The following is an 18,688-nucleotide window of genomic DNA, read 5'->3' on the forward strand; positions in this document are numbered from 1 at the left end:
CACTCTCTTAAATGTCCTCGCCAGAAGCAGTGATGTGTACGATTAGGCTGAAAGATTATTTACGCCGTACTACCGTGGCGCTTACGTCCTTCACACAAAAACACAATCCGCGGAACACCGGATCATTACGTGCACTCCGAAGTGAGATTTACTCAGAGACACCCTTTTCATTCTTGAAAAGACTAGGTCTGGGGTTAAACCAGGAGTGTCGTCACTAGGAGAGGCGGAAGACCAAGTAAAGGAGACTGACTTATCACTCTCTCCATTTGAATGTATCGTTCCCTCTCCGAAACTGAGTAACACCTTGAACAGCTGGAATCAATTTCGTCAGTCTCGAAAATACTACCTTCCCTCTCTTGGCTCAAACGTCACAGTTGCCGAGACGCCCCAGTCTTGAAGTATTATATAGCGTGCCGCCGAAGTTGTGAGGGTTTTTGTTCCGCCATGGGTCTCTCGGGCTGGTGGGTTTCGCTGGCGTTGCTGCTAGCGGCAACGCCGTACACGCTGCGATCCTCAGAAGCGCAAGATGAAGAGAGCTTCACACGAAACTACGAGGAGGATATGAATGAGATCCTGAAGGTGGCCGTGCAAAAGTTCCTGCCTCTCATTTCGGATGTGATCACAAGACCCGAGGTGTCGGGAGATTGCTCTTCCGCCCTGCTCAAGACGTTTCGTGGATTGCAGCAGCGAAAGGCATGGGCACTCCGCAGTGAGTCGGTGATTGGGTTTATGAACTCATATCGAAAATTAGGGGGATATGCAAATATTGAGTTTACGTCCTAGGAAATTGCTGAAGATGTCTTTCCTTGATATTAACTGAGAGTTTAATCATCTGGGCCTGCTTGCTAGGAAAAAACGTCTTAGTTTATGATTGGGCTAAATAAAGCACTCCCTAAGCTAGTACATGAGCGGAGCGGGAAGTGAAGTCGAGACTCAAGCGGGCTTTCTTTCGGCAGGCTTTTTTTACAGCCTTGTGGAAAATCCACATGGTGAATTTGGAGCAATTTCGGAGAGCTTTTTTGTTGGTATTTTTTTGCTTGTCATCCTAAAGTTCTCCATGCTAGCGCCTTTAGTACGGTAAATGCGAGCGCGTGCTTGAAGTTCAAGCATGCGCTCGCATTTACCGCACAAAAGGCGCGAGCATAGAGAACTTTAGGATCACTATAAATTAGCCAAGGGAATTCCACTAGGCGTTGTTTCTAGCAAGTCCGTCTTAGAAATGAAGTTACTGCAGGTATATTTACCGGCGCACTTTGTTCGTAAACACATTCCTACAAAAGTTGAGACATCGCCTTCTCTCTGGTATGATATCCTCGAATGTTCTTGACTAAATGAGGATTCAAAACCCAGGTACATGGTCTCGCACCTGAGGAATGTGTCTGCGAACCAGATGATTCTTGAGTGTCACGTAAACAAACGTCTTAAAGTTAGTCCGGGGCCTGCTCCCTAGAGTCGGACCAAGATTATCGAAGTTTTAAAAGCTCGATTTGTATGTCCCATTTTTCATAACTAAGGTAAACTTAATGTGGCATTTAAAGAAGATTAATACAAAATAAATAAAGAGCGCGCGTAAACAGTTCTAGTCGGCTTCCAATGTGCTTTAGAGCATGTTTGTTAATAGCTTTTTCTTTCTTACACAACATTGTCCTGAATATAGTCCTTGGACGCGCCAGGAATCGATTACAGAAAAATGCTTGTGTGACTCTTTCGTGGGCCGTTTATTTTGTTTAGTTGTATCTTTTCTGACATTCGTCTGTTTGGTGCGTAACTTCTCTTCCAGAGCAAAACACACTAGCGTGGTGGGTTACATGCTCGCTAGACTTTGGGATTTGTCGTATTTCATCGGCTAATGCAACTTCTTCGAAATCCACTTTTTTGAAATCACGGATCCAGAGTCTCTGCTATGGAAACATATGGTAGCGTTCTCTAAATTCAGAGTGATCATGACATACTTTCAAGCAACAGTTTCGTGCCAACGCTTCTTGAAAGCGCGCGTGTTCTCTGTCCAAACATCTCGAATCGACGATTTCAGAACAAGGTGAGGTACACCACTTTTTCGTTTACTTTTGTCCTCAGCCACCCGGTGGACATGTCCGGTATGGACGTGGAAAAAAGAGTAAAACATTTCAACTTGAAAATAGCAAAAAAAAAAAAAAAATAGAGGTGAGACCAAACGAGAATGTGTGACGGTTACGCTTATATACTGAATTGACGTGACGCTATTGACGCTATTGAAGTGGTGATGGCAAAACAAAGCTTTCGCCTATACCGGAAGCGACGACATTCAAGATGACGGCGCCATTGGACTTCTATAATAAAAACACATATTCGGGTTTTATGAACTCACGAGCGACAAATCACATGGTTTTGAGCGAGCGCGTGCACACCACTTGCTTGTGCCAGCGCTCGTGGTGTGCTCACGTGTTCTCTGTCCTAAACGCCTCGAACTGGCAATGGTTGAAAATGGTGTATTGGGTTCAGAGTTGTTATTTTCAGACAGCTGCGGTGCTCCTCTATTGGATGACGCCAGTTTGTGCGAAATGTTCTACTAGCAAAATTAAAGAATAGTGCGGCTACATCGCAGCGTCTCTTGATCTTTTGTCCTTTTTAATGCCAGAGTGACCAGACACCAGAAAAAGTCGAATAGAGTGTCACGAGCGCTGCGTGACGGTTATATGTTAGCTTGGTGTAACACCAAGCCTACGTGCCCAAGGTCCCAACTTTTAGTGGTGCTGAACTTCCTTTGTAGTACACGCAGCAAAAGCAGCTATCAAAGGAACAAGCTCGGACTTGTAGTCCTACCTTCGGTATACAGTAATAATAGAGTTTATAGACTGCGAAGCTGTCCGTTATGACTTTGAAGTCACTCAACACGTATATTTTCCTCTGTTCGCTGGCCTCGTTTTTAAGATTTGTCCGCCGTTTGAATTTACCTAAAAAAAAATAAAGAAAAAAAAAACGGATCGTAATATCGTTTTACACCCATATGCGCATGCCGAAACGCATTCGCCCAAACCAAATTATTGGAGACTTCCCTACCCTTATTAACCGTTTCGGGGGATTTTAAGAAACCCAAAAAAGCTGGATCGATATAATGTTCCCGAAAAATTGGACGTTTCTGATTCTAGGTTAAAAAATGGAATCATCAGTATTTTAATAAATTTTTTACTTATCAATACTGCAGGCCCCACAATGGATCCAGGCAGGAGGGTTTTTGCCACATGACAAGGCAATACAAAGAAAAGAACACAAAACACGCATTACAGTTTAAGAAAATTTGTTGTTAAAATACAACTCTTGTCTTTACCTTGGCTTTTAAAGCGAATCTTTTAATACAATATTTCTTATTTCAACACAAATCTTGCAGTTTGTTTAAACTTCAAGTGCGATGATTTTGTTATCAACAGAGACGCATGTGTTTCAAGCTCAAGCTACGTTTTGGTTTGAAGATACTAAGCCCATAAAGAATTTAAGTGCACCAGTATATGTTCCATTTGACTTTCGAGACGGTACTACATTAAGAATATCTCGATTACATTAACCAAGCCCAGAATGCCATCCTTATATCATAATGCGTGGTGGACAGGCATCTTGAAGACGTCAAACGTGCAAACCACCCCTTCAATAGACGCATATGCCGCAATAATGCTTCTTTCCCCGCTTTAGGATAACATTCCTTACTCAAACGTATTTCCCTTTAGCATACGTACATAAAAGGAGCTGACGGTCATGAACGTGAGCGTAGTCTTGCTAAAACCTCGTCAGTTCGGAATGTGACATTATCTAGCCCTTTATACAAATATTTACCCCCAGTAATCTGGAAAATATATAACATTAGGAGCCTCAGCGGGAAAACGAAAATCGCGGACTCTAGACTGATGGCGAAAGACGGCGCATAATGAGATAATGAAGTATTTACGAGCAGGTATTCTGCATTGTTTTGCGCTGCGCTTATTATTTTTTTTTTTTTGTCGTGGCAGAGGCAGGGCCAAGGTCAATCTCGTGCAAGCGTTTATCTCTGGTCTTGTTGCAAAGCGGACGACGTGCAAGCCGGCTGTGAACGTGGCCATGTCCCCCTATAAAAAAGACCCTCAGTTTCTTTTACTTTCTACTGTGTTGTAACTCTAGCTGAAATCCAAATTACGTGAATATAAAATCTGCTCTGCAATCGTGAGTGGGGACTTCGATGTTGTTTAAGTTGAATCCCACAGAGATCTCTATCTTTTTAAAAAATGATTTGATACTTTTTGTTTGTTTATGGCTATAATAAAAATCTGCTGAATAACAGTTTGAAAACTACTGATTTCATTTTAGGCTCTGGTAACTAAACTTCCGTTTGTCTTAAAAGAAGTAAAACAAATTACGCGCGTCTGTTAAATTATTTTGTTTTTAGAGTGCTACTCTTAGGCCCCCGTTTCCGGCTTGAGCGGCGTCGGCGTCGGCGTAACCCGAGGTCACGTGAGCCCCCCCCCCCCCCCCCTGAGGAGGAAGGGGAGGAGGAGGAGGTGAAGGAGAAGAAGGGGGAGGAGGAGTAGCAGGCAGGATCACGAGGTGAAGAGGAGGGAGGAAGGGTATACCCTCCCCTCAGTACCCTTCCCTCCTCCTCCTCAAGAGCTGCTCTCGAATTCGGTGTGACAGGGAGTTGTAAACGGCTTTCATTTTTTGTCTTATTATATGCAATGTCATGTACCCCGATTTCACCAGGTTGGTGTACTCCTAAATACTTCGGGGAACTATACATATTCTCTTATTTCTTGGGTTAATGCCTCTATCTTAACTGTTTAGCTACACCTTTTTAATTATTCTTTAAGCTGCAATTCGATTCGCATTTGTAGCAACGCAGCTTCACAAATGAGACAGAGTATGGATTAGGGTGTATGGACTATACGAGTGTGATGCCGTTTAGAACGCTCAGGTTGTTTTTGATTATATATTCTAATCAGCAGGCTTTTGGCTCACGTCACGCTGCGATACCTTTTGTTCCCGCCTTCCTCTCCGCATTAACTAAGGACACACACATGAAAAAAGGAAAAGGAAGAACGAAAGAATGAAAGCAAGGAAAAGCGCCGAAACTGAAACAATCAACAGACGCTTCACGTACATGAATGCAAAATGATTACATGAACAAATTGAACGTTACGTAAATTGATTATTCGGGTAAAGGTAGAATATTACCATAAAATTTGATTAAATATGACATATTTCAGCGATAATGTCATTCTGAATAGTTATTACCTTCTTTCAAGTGGCGTAAATAAAAAAAAAGTTCCGTTAATTATCCGGGGTTTAAATAGGTGTTAGCGTGCTATTTCTTAGAATGGGCCCTTCAGGTAAGTATGGATATGGTTTAGTGGGCATACGCTGTTTGGGAAATAACTCTACGTAAGTTAGGGAAAGAGAAATTGGGTAATCTGAAAACGTGCTGTCTTTTTTTTGTATTGAAAGAATAAATTACTGTTATATAACATTCAGCACTGATACAAATACAAAAACTCGGCAGCAAGTGTACAGGCACCCGACGTTTTGGTCACTGAGAAGCGATATTTTACGCGGCATCATGAATAAGAGAAGGTGGCTACTTGCCTTTACTCTGTCTATTAGGTTTTTCCTCACTCGTTAGACTTTGCATTCAAAAGCGACAAGCTTTGCCGGGTTCCCTCGAATTTATTTGCTTTGTTAAAGTTAAAAAAAAGCTAACTGCTTCACTCACTTTATTTCGTCACCTATAAAAAACAAAAACTCGGAATATAAAATGAAATTCTTGAGTCGATATATATTTTTTAATCGCATCGTTCATGCATCTTTGACGTATGTGATTGTTTGAACATGTGGAAGGTTGAGGTATTCTTATTATCACCCGAAGTCCGAGGCTCGTTAATAAAAATAATAAAATACCCTCAGTAAATTCCCCATGTAGAAACTCCGGTTTTCACAAATTTCTACACCAAAATTGTAATTGAGGTTTACGGTTTGCATTAAAAAACTCCGCGTGCCTAGTACATTTTTTACATTAAGAGCTGTACATTTTCTTTAAATTGACACATTAAGTTTTAAAGTACATTTAATGTAATTGTTTCCAAATGCAGATTATTAGTTCATTTTCGTTCACGATACTGTTGGCATCTATCTCTTTACAACAAACGCTTAGTGCTGCTAGCTTTATACATGCAAGCAAAAATATGCAAGCAAACATGCTTGCATATATAAGTGCTTCACATGGTGCAAGCTGGCGCCATACTCTTGTTTAGAGTACGGCACTGTTTAAAGACATTACGAATACAATGTTCGTTGCGTTGCAATTGCTCAATTTTAATGTTTTTATGGTAGCTCCTATTAAACTGGCCAGTGACCTTTGGTGAACTTCCGTCCACGCTGGGACTGCTAACAATGCGCGCTTGATGCATAGAAAAGAACGTTCATCGGTGGTGAAGGTCATTAGAAAAGCATTGAAGGTACTATGTTGAGCGGCAACAATGAAAGATGAACCAGAAGTTGCAACTCGAGAACAATAAAAATGCCTTGATCGCTCTTAATTACTAAAGGTATAGTGAAAAAGCAGTCAAAATGACTCTTAGAAAACATGATTGCGCTTTGAAGACGGGGGCATAGGAAGGACAGACACAACAGAGCGCTCTCACTCACTTTAACTCAGAAAAAGGTTTATTCGAGATATCTAAAAAAAATCAAACACGTTATTTTTGTATTTTATTACTCCTAAACTTTATTGGTTTCTTCTAAGTAAAGGTTGTGTTCCTTCTGAAAAGATTATTGTGTAAACCAGTTTTTACTTTACTTGTATAAAGGTCCTCCCATGTATGGGGTCAAATATGCAGCGAAAAATTTAGCCCAGCTCGTGCACCTTGCGCCCGCCCGACAAACTTCGGGGATTGTTCGCTGAATATTTTTTTTTTCACCATAGCTTCCACCCTTAACAAGCAATATTTATTTAATCTGGTAAAAACGACAGGTGCGCAGATGTCATGCGTTCACAGCGCCGGGTCGAAAGTGCCATATCCTTGTTTCAACGGATGTATAGTTTCCTTAATCTCACAAAGACTGCAATACAAAACGATGGATTCGATATGCCAATTACTAACGCATCCGCATATCACATAGATAAAAAAGCAATCCCACTTGTATAGGAAACCGTTTAGAACTTGATTAGGACTATGTGTCTCTCTTTGTAACTCGCCAGTTTTCTTCATGGTGCGAGATCTCAGAGGATAAATGAATGCATAATTTTTTTAACTCGTTGCATCATTATTACTTAAACATCTTGGCGAGTATACTTGTAGGCACTCAGTGCAGAATTGTATTAATCCACGGAGGAAGCTTGGCAAATAATAAGGCGCAGAAATTGGTCGGATCTCCATTGAAAATACCGAACTCGTCAAACGTGAAATGCGAGTTTCGAGAGCAGATTGCATCCTTGGGTCCAATTACTGTACAGACTTCGTGATTTACCATCTAGCCACCAAATATTGCAGTGCTGCTTCCTCTGTCCGGACGAGGTATTTGAAGTATGTTTAATGTCTACAGTTCGGCACCTAAAAGCCTACACCAAGTTTCTTCATATGTTAAGGAAACCGCAATAATAACTCAGTGTGTTCCTTCCTCTTGGTGGTCGTACAGTATTGACAAGCGTGATGCTTTCAGGTTGTCAGATCTCAAAATGTGCAATGACATGTAGTTGTTATTGATAAGGAAGTTATATTAGAAGCGGGAGTAACAGCTTGTTAATTTTAACATTCAAAAGAACGATCGGTAACGGACTGTTTTCTTTTTTTGTAATGATCTGGGAGTTTATAATTTTCATTCTTCTTAAACTTTGAATTGTATCGAGGTCGACCTCAACCTGCATTTTGATATTAGGATACGTTTTAGTACATTTTTAAGGCGTAATTAAAGGGATTTATCACGGCCGGTTGCCAAATTGATGAAGTATATAAAGCTGGCGTAGTTCGGAGTGACAGTTTTGTTCGAATGAATATGCAGGCGCTTATATGTTGTAGCACGGGCTTTACTTACAGTCAGGGTTAAAAGCGTAATGTTTCACTCCATCTAAGAAATAATAATTTCATCAAATTTAAAGTAGGTTTTAAATTGTTTGTCAAAGGTTTCGCTGTGACGGTTGCATAGAGGGCAAACTACAAAAAAGAAATCAGCTGTTAAGCATGCAGCTTTTATTGATATCTAAGGGATTGTTTTTTTTTTTCTTCTTTTTTTTCAGCAATCGCAAAGCATACACGCGTATATTCAACCTGCCTGTTCGTAAGAGTTTGCAGTCATAAAGAAATGAAACGCGGTGCTCAATTATACCTTTAAGCAAACTTTAGGACCATTCATATGGAAGTAAAGTTGAAAATGTTAAGTATAGGTATTCACAGGATATAGGCGCAGGGTGTCTGTTTCGGAGCTTACAGCACTCGCTTATAGCCTCCCGTCGTGCCTGGGCCGAGTGTGCGCACACCAAGGTCACCACAGGTCGTCAAATATCTATCGGGTGAAGAACTTCTCCGCGGTTCTGTCAGTGATTGATAACATTCTGTCAGTGATTGATAACTTAGAGGAGAGTAATTATTTTTACCATTTCTTATAATGAACACTGACAACCTTGCAGTGGCCATGTCCAACGCGTTATTCGCGCCAAATGCTCTGGAAGGAACGTACGTCAACATGGGCGGCTACGAGCAGTGCCTGAGAGCGAGGGTGCGCTCTTCCAGCGGGGAGCTGTACTTCAAGGGCCAGTACTGCTCTCTCTTCTTCGCACTGCCGAAGGACTACTACACCAAAATAATCGAGAGTTTCCACGAGATTGGTGAACTCCAGGTATGCGTTTTTGGTTCCTTGCGTGAAGGTGAGGTTTCCCTAGATCGTGTAGAACCTATTTTCCTGAAAACGTAGACCAAAATCACATTGCCACGGTTTATGCTTTGTCCTTTTTGGAAAATATGTAAACAGCATAGGTCTCGGAAAATCAGTTTGGTGCTGCACCATTACGTTATTTTGAGGGCTGCAATTGGGACATGGGCCATCTGCAAGTTTCACGTGCGATTGCCGTGACTAAAGAAATCAGAGGGATTCACTGATACCTGCTCTATTGAGCAAGCAGGGGTAGTCAATATGAATTATAAGTGGTTCATGCTAGTCAATAATTCATGTCCCATAGGGTATCCAACTGTCAAACCCATCTAGTACGTGTGTATAGTACGCAGGTGTACTTGAACATAGAAACAAGAGTTTACGAGATTGCCTTGAACGCAATTATTACATTATCTTTATCCCTGCTCAGTGTAAAATAAGATATATATCATTTTAATTAATTTTATGACGCGTGCCTCACAGTATACAGAAAGGCGATGGTTAACGTCCGCAGGCGCACTTATATTACTCAATTCGTAAGTTTTCAGGAACTAATTTTTGTTCGTATTCTGCCTATCTGTTTTCAATTCCGGCTAATCTTTAAAATCAGCTATGAACATTTAACTACTTCTTCACTTTGTTGATCAAGAACGAGGCTTATTTGGGTTTAGATCAAAACTCTGCGCTTCTTTTTCAGGGACGCCTCAACCCGCTCGCTGCAACGTCAGCTGAGCGTTACCAAAACGTCGATATCAGGGGAGCCATTTGCATACCATCTCTCTGCTCGTCAGAAGACATAAATTTTGTGTTGAGATCCGGTAAGTGGAGTGGTAAATTAATCTATTTTAATAACTCATGTAGCACTCGCAACAGTATTGCCGTATTTACTGTTTCTTAAAGGAGCAATAATCTATGCCTTTTTTTTATTGTGGCACACAAATGAAGTAGACCCCAAGCGCAATATGCGGCACTGTGTGGAGATTCTGAGCACAGAATTATGTTCAATGACCTATAGAGTGGCTCGCTGTATTGAATAATAACATTTTCCGAGCCGCGCCCTTCGCCCGCTTATTTACGTCCATCCAGACGTTTATCTCGCCCTTGATCTGCGGGAAAGTGAACGCTCGGGTTTTGTAATTAAGAGGTGCAAACGATAGATGCGATTAAGGGAAAAAGGCCTAATCGATATCTAAACAAGCAAGACGCGTTAAATTGTGTTTGTTGCTGTTGTAAGGCTTGAAGAAAAAAAAAAAAAGGAGATAAGCGCAACACTGCCACCGATTTTCATACTGGAAATTTGAAGTTCTGACATTAACATTCATGACTCGCACAGGTTCTCCTAAGTCACTAGCTGCCGTGTATTTATTTACACTGCGCAATAGGGTTTACAGGGTACTTTAGACTGCGCTTTCTAGCCTTAGTGCAAGCTTAGTGCAAGCAAGCGTCACTGTTTAGCTTCTAGGTTCAAGATTGGTTCTGCTCATACGCGCTCGATGACTAATGGTTTGATGGTCACTGTCTACCTGTACAACATAAAGAGAAAGAAAAAAACAGTAATAGCGTGTATGAGATGTACGAGCGGCGATATGTATACACAGCGCGACACTTTTATCGCGAGCGTGACATCGTCGCTTCTCGCATTTTAGTCGTTCAGAGCATAGACGGGCACCAAATCTCCTCGCTGAGTTCATTCCCCTCAGTGAGTAATTTCCGTTAGACTAGTATGTAGATTTTATGGCAGAATTTGAATTTCAAAAAAGAAAAAACAGGAAAGACAGCGCGGTAGCTTGTTCTCGCTAACAGTGCTGCGCTGTGTACCTTCTTTTACTGGACGTTTATGGAAATGCGGTCCGTCCGGCTTTTCTGCTTCAAAATGCCGGTCTCATCACATGCTTCGTCTGTGTTTTTTTGAAAGAGTGCAGAAATCACGCGGCATGGCACGCAATTTTCTATAATAATTAAATCCTACTTGAGGTTCTGGCAAAACGCATCATTCGCTTTCTCAACAGAGTGGAAGACCTCACGCTATCCATTTCGCGTACTACCCGGACGTATGTTTGGACGTTTATACAGTAATAAATTTGCGCGGACGTCGTCTTTTTTTTTTTCTTATTTCTTTGACTTATGCTTATGAATACAAATCTTTGTCAAGCCAAAGTAGGGGGAATTCTTTCCTTTTAGAGCGCAGCTCTTAGGCGCCCGTTTACGGGTTGAGCGGCGTCGGCGTCGGCGTAACCGCGCATTGCATTATGGGACGTTTCAACGCTAAAGTTAGCGGGAAATTTTTTCCGCTAAATCTAGCAGGATAATGCTTTCGCTAAATTTAGCGGGGGAAACTTTTCCGCTAAATTCAGTAGGAAAATATCCCCACTAAGTTTAGCGGAAACATTTCCCCGCTAACTTTAGTGGGTTAAGTTTCTCCGCTAAATTTAGCCGGCGAATTGACGTCACGTGACCTCAACAAGTGGCGCCAACACGTGAGAGGAGGAGGGGAGGTTACGAAAGAAGAGGGAGGGGCGTACCCTCCTCTCCGTACCCTCCTCTTCTCCTCCTCAAGAGCTTTGCTCTAGTTTCGCATTACAAAAATTTGTAAACGTCTTTCATTTTTTAAAACTAATTGTTTTGCTCTCTGTCCGAAAAGGCACAGCATGTGGCGTTACTTTGTCAATTGGGGTTGTCCATGATATTCCTTTACGCTGAGATCTTTTGAGTATGAAGGTCTGATTTAAATGATAGGATTTTGACCGATAAGGAAAGGCACAAGGTAATAAGATTACTAAGCACTTTCAAGAATGATACGAAGAGTTCTGAGGTTTTATGCATAAAAGAATCGGGAAATAGGAGATGTTAAAGAACGGTTATGACTATAATATTATATAGAAAATGTATCAGCCAACGCCACTTTTGTCTAGTTGAAAACAACAAGTACTTATGGGTTTTAAGAATGAGTGTTGTTGAAGGCTCTCCCCACAGTCTTCGAAGTGGTCCAAGTATACTTTTAGGCGTCATTTTAAGGTTGTCATTATCATATCCTGTATGTTTAAATTACCAAAAAGCAATTAAGTCTGGAAACAAATGTGAAAAAAGTGAAAAGTGGTTCTTCGCTTTTAGGTTGGTGCTCCCAATTTCTTTTCTTTTGGTTTTGCTGGAAGAAAGAATAGACAACCAAGCTAGCTAGAAAGCACCATAGTCCAATCCCTGAGACAAGGAATGCAAAATAGTCGCTTGGTTTCAGATGCTTGGTGTGCTTTTCACCTTTTGTTATTTTTTAGTCTCAGGTTGAAGACGGAAAAGACGCATAAAAACTTGCCTGCGTTTTCACCTTTTCTTCGTGTTTTTTTTTTTTCATATATTCGTAGTGCTCTATTTGTACGGAGCCAATGCCACTGCGGCGAGTTGCCGAACAGACGATCCGAAGGAAATCTCGTCTCTTCAAGCGGTTTCAATGTAAGTGTACCATGAATGCCGTTGCTGAGTTTTGCCTGGACTAAAGCGTTTTGAATCGTGTTTCATTTTTTTTTCCAGCGCAGTCCTTTCCACTCTATTCATCCTTGTTGTGATCGCCACTCTACTCGAGTGGATTCTTGAGCGTCACTGTCCCTCAGAGAGCAGAACTCACGGTCAGTATGTCTGGTTAAGTTCTGTTTTTACATCTCTATTGTTATCTACGTATTTTAACGTCTATTTATCATTTTGATTGCTAGAAGACTTGCGCTACTAAGTGTCAATTTATCTTAAAAATCTCGATATAATTGTAACTCCCCAGGTGTAGCACGGGTAATGCGAGGATTGAGCCGAGCTCAAAATAGGATATATGCAGACTGCTTGACCTTTCATCACTTTCCTTTGCGAAAGTACATTTCGTGCCCATTATTAGGTCACGTTAATTTAAGCCACTGACCTCTCGTGATCGTACCATATCTTGATTGTGTAAATAGCCTAGGACTTGTTCATTCTGGTAAAGAATTTGAAGTTTTTTGTATTGGGTTTTTGAGGGTTATGATTTGGATCCATACGAGATGCCACCTTACTTGATAGCATGAGCTTTTAAGTACTTGAGTTAATTAAAAAAAAAAAAGGTTGACCTGCCACCTAGGGTTGTATGAAAAGTTCTTATTTTGGTTCGTTTTAATCACTTGCCGTTACTGGCAAGATGATAGAAGTCATATAACTGCTCCAGTTATTCGAAAATTATAGCTTTAAACCACTATAATATAATCATAGGTAAATATTATTTTGTAATTATTTTGTAACCTTCTGCGGTGTAAAGCTTTTTTTTGTTTAAGGACGTGGCACCTAAAATATGTTGACAGCAAAGAAATCCATGGTTTTGTCTTACCCCGAGAACAATACGTTTTTAAAATGGCTTCATCATGTTTCCACAAGCCCATCATATTGTTCAGATGCTCATTTATTATGCACTTCGAAGGAAATCAGCTCAATGAAAAATATTATTTAGTCTATTATTGGGGAGCATGCAGCAAGGCAGCTTCGCGTATCATAACTTTGTAAGAAAAAAACAAAAGTAATTGCTTAGATGCTTCAAGCGGTGGGCTCCTGCATACATCTGTTCACCAGATGCACCGAAGAGCGCATGACTTCAAGGTGTATTTTTGCTTCTCTTGAATGTACAGAGATCGCGTTATAGTAGCATTCACGATGCGCCATTCTTGACAGTATATTTTGGGAGAGAAGGTGGCCTTGAGGTTTTGTTCGAGCACCTATTCCGTCACGCACTTCTTAAGGAAAATGAAACCGGCTGTTTTGTCAGGTACTCTATACATATGTTTTTTTTTCACACAAAGCACACTATGATAAAAATATACCATATACGCAAATTGATAGCTACAAAATATTAATATGGATGTTGTGTTAATATTTATTAGTCAACAACCCAAAGGCGCAACAATAAATCTGACGCATTTAACCATAATGAATGATCCCAAATGCGGCTGATATATACGCAGAGGTACAAGGGCATGAAATGACATACATCGCATTCTGATGTTTATGTTCAGTGTATAATGCTCCGAAGTTCCAATATTTTATTTGTGGCAATTAACATTGTTCCCTCTTTGCTTCAGCTGAAATGAACACGAAACGCAATTAACTACATTCTTTCTTTGGCAGCGTCCAAAGAGGCTTGAGATATACATAACACTGAGTAGAATACAAGTGAGACCTTAAAAATATACGGTCTCGTATATCACCCGGTTTGTTTATGAATTCGCTGGCACAACATAAGAAAAGCGTGATAAAGCAAAATCGCGTCTTAAATACGTTATGTAGTGTCCTTGAATACGGATAGAACACACAAAGACGTTATCACTGAGTAAATGATTGAGCAATGAGGATAAAGATGGACGGTATTTAGTTGACCAGGTCATGGGCAGTACATTTCGCTGTGTGTATTTTTATTACTCGCCTTGGGCACATCGCCCAGATGCGATAGGGAATGTGACGAACACTTTTGTTGCCAAAGAATATTCCCCCAGAAGCTATTTAACACGCACACATGACCTTCCAGGAACCAAGCTAAAAAGAAAAAAAAAAAGCCTTTGCGGGGGTAAAAATAGCGCGCTTTCATGGGTGAATGTTGTGTGATTGACTACGTGTTGAAGGGCTGAGGAAGTTAGAGGTTCGTGGTTTGCCAAGAAGAATGAGGTGTTTAAATCAGGATTAAATAAGTATAATTATTAAAACGGAAATCATACAGCTAGATGTTCGGAACCAATAACTTTGATTAATCTTAAACAACGTTTTGTTTGGGGGCAACATATATATTGTATACTGCGTGTCTTTCATAAGGTTTTTTTCTACTAACGTTCTATCCATTACAATTTTGGAAAGTAACGACCGCTAGGAATTATGAAAATATAAATGACTATAGGAGACAGTTAAGGCATTGTATGGTTTTCCTAGCCCACTACATTCTTAATCATTTGTGTTAACAGTGTGCATGTTAACGATGCAGAATGATTTGATTTCAGCAATTGTTCGAAATACTTAACTTCCTTTTCCATAATGTTTTAGTGTGCTTACAACCAGTATTGCGTTTTTTTGCCAGGCATTCCTATGCAGATATTGCTTTACTTCTCGGCCATCACCAATACGCGGTTTCTGCTGAACACGGACATTAAGCCAGAAAATGAACCTCTTCGATTCATTTCCGGTTTCAAGGTCATTATGGCATTTTGGGTGGTCTATGGCCACGCGCATATTTTGGTGCAGACAGGATTTTTCCGTGAGTCTTTTTCTTCCAATGCCGTGGGACTACTCCGTGCCAATATACTTGCCACAAGTAGAGCTGGCTAGCCATGGCATGACTTTCAGATGCTTTGTACCGTTGGGCGGACATCAGTGAAGACGTTTCGTTCCAGTTTATTCCAAATGCCTTTCTAAGTGTGACCAGCTTCTTTTTTATGAGGTGAGTGTTAATTGCATATATCAAACAAACAAACAATGAAATGAAACTAGTGCTTCGCTGAAAAAAGTGTTGTTTTGTAGCAGTTCGACCTCTCCAGTCTTCTGCTGCCATATTATCACGAACCAGGTTGCAACTGCATCATGTCTTACTATAATCTAAATGTCTTTTTAGGCGTACAAACCCCCTATATTCCTCGTTTTATTATTTAGTTGTATTAAGATTTAAGTTTTTCTCTCCAGTATTACATTCGACGTTTAGGAGTTTTTTCCGTGAGATCCAACTTGAACTTTTTTTAACAGACTGGAAGCGCGTTTATTTTCTTTATGAATGCATATTGCCTGCTTATGTACTGACAACATTTTTGAGTATATAGCTTTCATGAAGAATTCCTAAACAAATGTATTTAAACACTTTTATTGATTATGTCCTTAAAATACGTAATTCAGTTCGGATTAATGAATCTAGCTTTATTCATTTTATGTTTCGTAGTGATCCAGAGGTTAACTTTGCTGTCATTTTTTCAACTTGAGAGTACATGTAACACAAGTTTAGTAATCCTTGCGTTAATCATTATTCATTGTGAACAAATCATAAAGATATGTTGAGTGCTTTTCAGCTTCGAACAAGTACCGATGCTTCTTAAGATAGTTATTTTTTATTGTGCCACCACTAAGGTAACCTGACGTGTCGGGTTTTCATGAGTGTGAAGGAATATACTAGAAAACGTTACATCTGTGATGTTTCTTAAAGATCATGATTTCTTTCACTTCACAACGCGTCAATTCCTTGCAGTGGCTTCGTCGTCTCGTACATCGCAACTAAGTCACGAGAACAGATACTGAGAAACAACATGCTTCTTGTTTACATTGGTCGAGTGGTTCGTCGCTACATACGGTGAGTGTTTTAAAGAATGGGGAGGCAATTGACCTTTTCGGTTAATTGCATTGTCCTTATCCTTTCTGCTTAATTGATTTTTCGGCTCGGCAAATTCTTGACTTACAGGTCATTTATTTGTGGTAGGAAAAAAACTAATACAAGTAAAAAATAAAAGTTGTAGCGTAACTTTAATTTAGGTCACCCCCAGGCAATCTGAGAGCGGGAACGAACACAAGAAACAAAAAGAATGTCGTGCATGGCATTATAGATCAAGGCTTTAGGATGTAAGCTGCTATGCACGAGAACTTTGAAAGCTAACCGGCTTTTTGTTTAAGTACCAACCGCCGAATGACTTCAAGGATTGACGCTAAACCCCAGTGCTGTGTTCGAAGGCCGGGTTTTAATAGGTGTTTCTTAAATGTATTAGTTTATAAACAACTTGCTGAAGGTCTGACTAAATACACAGCCTAAGCTGCTATGCACGCGAATTTCACAAGTTACCCGGCTTTCTGTTCACGTACTAATATACTATATAACTTTAAGGATTGACGATAGACCCCGATGGTTCGTCCGAAGGGCGGGGTTTACTGAGCGTTTCTGAAATATATTATTTTTTGACTGCTTCATAAAGGCCCGACAAAATACACGAAGAATAAGAAAATACCGGATCCCTTTTTATTTCCCAAGGAAAGCGAGCCAAATAATCCATGATAAGCAGCAGGAAATTATGATCTGTAATATCGGAATCCTTGACGGTTCGAAGCGAGCTTTCAGATAACAACAAGAAACTACTACGATGCGCTATCATTTCATTTACAATTCAAATTTTATCTGTAAGTCTCAGAACATACCTGCATAATTTATTACGCAAATCTTATTATATCAAGATGTCACCGTTTGATCCAAGGTCAAGCCTAAAGTGCAAAAATGCTTTCTGCGAAATAACGCTGTTTCCAGCTTACACGATTGTCTATTTTCTAGATCAAAATCCACATTAAGCTGTACATACCCCATTCCGTCTTAGCTCCAAACGCTACATATTGCCGCTAAGCACCAATTGGGTCAATCAAGCTTCTCGAAAAGCTCTAAACCATAACATTTTTGGTGCTTCCATGCGCGGGTTACCGCCATCGGATCTAATCAAGCGCGAAAAATCCGTTGTGTAAACACGTTTTGATCCTGTGCTTTTGAGTTTGTGTTGAAACTACTTAAGAGACGGTGAAGGTTTGGCTACTTGGTATATATACTTTTTGTTTTGGTTATGTAGAAACTTGCTTTTGGCCCCGCCCGAACTTAAAAAAAAAAAAAAAAAAAAAAAAACGGATCATGAAAGCCTGCTTATTTTTATTTTTTTCTTAGTTCTGCAAGCCCAAATTTTTAATCGTAAAGATACAATGATTAATATTAGACGAAACTGTATCGTTGTAACATTCTTAATGCAAAAACTCTGAAGGTTGGTCGATATGGTCCAACATGTATTTTAAACACTCGAAAGGCGTCGTTTTTGCCGTTAAGCCGTCAAAGTTGCTTCCGACTTGCAGCAAGATTCTTTTATACACCTTCGAAGCCCTACCAAGTCAACTGCGGACTAAAAAGAAAAGAGAAAAAAAAAAAAACTATAAGTCCTTACCGGCGCCGATAAGTATCAAACGCGATAAGACTCGCCAACGGCCATGGAGTCTGGCTGGGTGTATTTGCGTGAAAGCGTTGACACGTGCACCGAGGTCATACTCCAAGGCTTCGCGCTCGGGCTTTCTACGGAAACGCAGTCACTTTATTGGGGAATTGTAGTAGACCGTTTCCGCAGCCCGCTAAGCACCCGGATAGCGCTCCGTAATCCGCCACAAGACCTTGAACTATGCAGACAAAGCTGGCGACGCGCACGCGCAGCTGCGGCGTTTCCTTCAGGGATACCGTAGCGGAGGAGAAAAACGGTCTACTACAATTCCCTATTATTACTTTTTTTGGCAACGTACGCTATTTTTTGGCAGCCGCAGAACATAAACCTCCTATACTTTTTTCCAAGATAAGTCTGACCACAGCGGACGTCACGAGCCAAGCGGCCAATGAAACAGAGACGAAAGGGCGACGTCATGGCGTTCCCCTTCTTTATGTGCGTGCTCAACTGCCGGCGCATTCAATCAAGTCCAGGGAGTGGTTTCTGATGCTGCACTTCTAGCCTTTTTGTGCGTACTCAGACCTGACTACCAGGTTTTACAGCGCTCTGACTTAAGAAGGAACAGAATAAACATTCTTCATTGTTCCAAGTCCAGGACTCATCCAATTTTAGAAGAAACGAATTAGAGATGTGGCAAAGTTCAAGCGCTGAATTAAGATTGCTTGTTACTCGCCATTTAAAACATACATTTTTTCCCACGTTTCTTTTGTTCTTTAGATTTAAAATTTTTAAATATTAATAAAGAATTTTGGCGCCCAAATTGTTATTTTCTTCAATCTTTGAGCCTAAACCACCTCCCCCCCTCCCCCCCCCCAAAAAAAAAAAAGAACAAAAAAACAACAACA

At 40.5% G+C, this 18,688-nt stretch overlaps 1 protein-coding gene across 1 annotated transcript in view; it reads left to right on the forward strand.

Annotated features, from left to right (window-relative positions):
* The first annotated feature begins 444 nt into the window (after window positions 1-444).
* Window positions 445-18,688, forward strand: part of LOC121046936 (nose resistant to fluoxetine protein 6) — a 51,979-nt gene continuing 33,735 nt past the window's right edge. The window contains exons 1-8 of the mRNA XM_040501686.2: window positions 445-709; window positions 8,621-8,829; window positions 9,560-9,680; window positions 12,222-12,309; window positions 12,388-12,482; window positions 14,930-15,106; window positions 15,196-15,289; window positions 16,082-16,183. Of these exons, the coding sequence (XP_040357620.1) occupies window positions 445-709; window positions 8,621-8,829; window positions 9,560-9,680; window positions 12,222-12,309; window positions 12,388-12,482; window positions 14,930-15,106; window positions 15,196-15,289; window positions 16,082-16,183 (1,151 nt within the window). The remainder of the gene's footprint in view (window positions 710-8,620; window positions 8,830-9,559; window positions 9,681-12,221; window positions 12,310-12,387; window positions 12,483-14,929; window positions 15,107-15,195; window positions 15,290-16,081; window positions 16,184-18,688) is intronic.

This window comes from Ixodes scapularis, unplaced genomic scaffold (genome assembly GCF_016920785.2).
Source record: "Ixodes scapularis isolate PalLabHiFi unplaced genomic scaffold, ASM1692078v2 PGA_scaffold3__209_contigs__length_174095766, whole genome shotgun sequence".
Classification (NCBI taxonomy): domain Eukaryota; kingdom Metazoa; phylum Arthropoda; class Arachnida; order Ixodida; family Ixodidae; genus Ixodes; species Ixodes scapularis.